Source organism: Cebus imitator, unplaced genomic scaffold, assembly GCF_001604975.1.
Source record: "Cebus imitator isolate Cc_AM_T3 unplaced genomic scaffold, Cebus_imitator-1.0 Scaffold122, whole genome shotgun sequence".
Classification (NCBI taxonomy): Eukaryota; Metazoa; Chordata; class Mammalia; order Primates; family Cebidae; genus Cebus; species Cebus imitator.
In genome coordinates, this window is record NW_016107437.1 from 1568848 (window position 1) to 1570830 (window position 1983).

Consider the following 1983-nt stretch of genomic DNA (forward strand, 5'->3'; position numbering starts at 1 on the left):
GTATTTTTAGTAGAGACGGGGTTTCACCATGTTGACCAGGATGGTCTCGATCTCTTGACCTCGTGATCCACCCGCCTCGGCCTCCCAAAGTGCTGGGATTACAGGCTTGAGCCACCGCGACCAGCCCAATGTATTTTGAATCAATGACTAAATGAATGAATTTGCAGCTGTGGGGGACGCCGGCCACAAGCTCTACCCCAACACACCTGATCTTGGCTTTCCTAAAGGCCAGCTCCTCCTCGTTCCCAAAGTCCAGGGACACATCCTCCGTATCGTCCACCAGGGCCTGGGGGGACAGCAAGGGCAGGTGGCAGGCCGGGGCACGGCGCACACCCCCACCCTACCCGCCCAGGCCACCCGCCGTGTCCCCCAGGGCCTGGACTCCACCAGCACACCGCTGGGCTCCCAAGTGGATCCTCCGAGCTGGCCCGGCCCCTGGGCTGCGGCCGCAGCGGCAAAGCCCTCCCCACCCCTCCCAGCCACCCGGCCTCAAGCAGCCCAGCCCCAGGCCCCGGCGCGTCCCTCCTCCTCTCCGGGCTTCCCCCGCGCGCCCGCAGGCTCCTCCCGTCCCCGCCCCACCTCCAGCCCCAGCATCCCCGCGGCCCTACCTGTTTCATCACCGTCCCAGGAGCCCACCTGGCGCCCAGGCCCGGGACTCCAGCTCCGCCCGTCGCCGCCGAAAGGCTCGGATGCGGGGCGGGCGGCTGCGGGCGGCGGGCGGTGGACGCGGAGGGTCGGGGCCTGCGCCCCTCGAGGCCGCCCGGGCGCAGGATCCGTAGTGGGGGCGGGGCGGGACGCTCGGGGCCCAGGGCGCAGTCGCGGGCTGGGGAGGGGGCTCGGCCCAGTCAGGACTCGCCCCGGCCAGAAAGCGGCGTCAGGAACAGCTGACGGAGATACTGGGAGGATTGGGAGGAGCGAGGGGGTGCGTGGGCGCCAGGTGTGCACGGCGCTCGGACGGCGATGGAGTGATCGATAAGGCACTGAACCACTGTCCGCGGTGGGCAGCCGCATGCAGGACTGTCGGTGTTTCCCAACCGTCTCCGCGCGGAACGCAATTCCTAGGACCCTTGTGAAAAGCAGAGTCTCAGTCCCGGCCCAGGGCATGTGGAAGGCCTGGAGTGGGGCCAGAGAATCTGCCTTCCCCCCCCACCCCTACACCCAGAAACAGGGCCTCTCTCTGCCAGCCAGGCTGGAGGGCAGAGGTGCCATCATAGCTCACTGTGACCTCAAACTCCTGGGCTCAAGCAATCCTCCCACCTCAGCCTCCCAAATAGCTGGGACCACAGGCTGCCCCACCACACCTGGCTAATTTTTTGTTTTTTTGTAGAGAGGAGGGTCTCATTATGTTGCCCAGGCTGGTCTTGAACACCTGGGTTCAAGCCATCCTGCCTCTGCCTCCCAAAGTGCTGACATTACAGGAGTGAGCCCCCACACCTGGCCTCATCTGCCTTTTAAGGGATGACGCTGCTGCAGCCACAGCTTCAGAACCGCAGTGAGATCTGCATCCATCTCTGTGCCAGGCACTTAATTAAGCACAAAATTCTTATTATTATTGACAGTAATAGTAGTGTTTCTTGATCTGAAAGCCTTCCTGGGTATTTCCCAGGAAAGAAAACTTGTCACCTGAGGGTCTTTCCTGGCCCAGAACACGGTGACTCTCCTCTCCTGCGTGCCTACTCCCTGTCCTGATCCCCCACCATGGGCAGAGGGCTAAGCATCAAGATAACAAGGCCACTGGTCCTCACTTTTCCCTCCCCCACCACTGGTCACCCCCAAAGAAGGCTCCTGGGCCACAAGCCCCTGACACATTTCCCTCACTGTTGGCCTCCATGGGTGGAGACGGAGGCAGGAGCTGCCTCATCTCTGATCCTGGGGCTTGGTTCCAGCCTTTCTGCCCTCCGTCCCCACCCCAGTTCCCTAAGCTGACCCCACAGAGGGGCCTGCCAAGTGTGTGTGGAAGGAGGGTGCTTTCTCCTATGCCAT

At 63.0% G+C, this 1983-nt stretch overlaps 1 protein-coding gene across 5 annotated transcripts in view; it reads right to left on the minus strand.

The window, feature by feature from the left end:
* TVP23A (trans-golgi network vesicle protein 23 homolog A) overlaps positions 1 to 1983 on the minus strand; it is an 87158-nt gene that overhangs the window by 71226 nt on the left and 13949 nt on the right. For all 5 annotated transcript variants that reach the window (XR_001828512.2, XM_037742510.1, XM_037742511.1 and 2 more), the window contains exons 2-3: positions 609 to 749; positions 207 to 286 (exon numbers count right to left, since the gene is read on the minus strand). Coding sequence is in view for 4 of the 5 variants with exons in the window: in XM_037742510.1 (XP_037598438.1) it covers positions 207 to 286; positions 609 to 617 (89 nt within the window). In the remaining variant the exon portion in view is untranslated. The remainder of the gene's footprint in view (positions 1 to 206; positions 287 to 608; positions 750 to 1983) is intronic.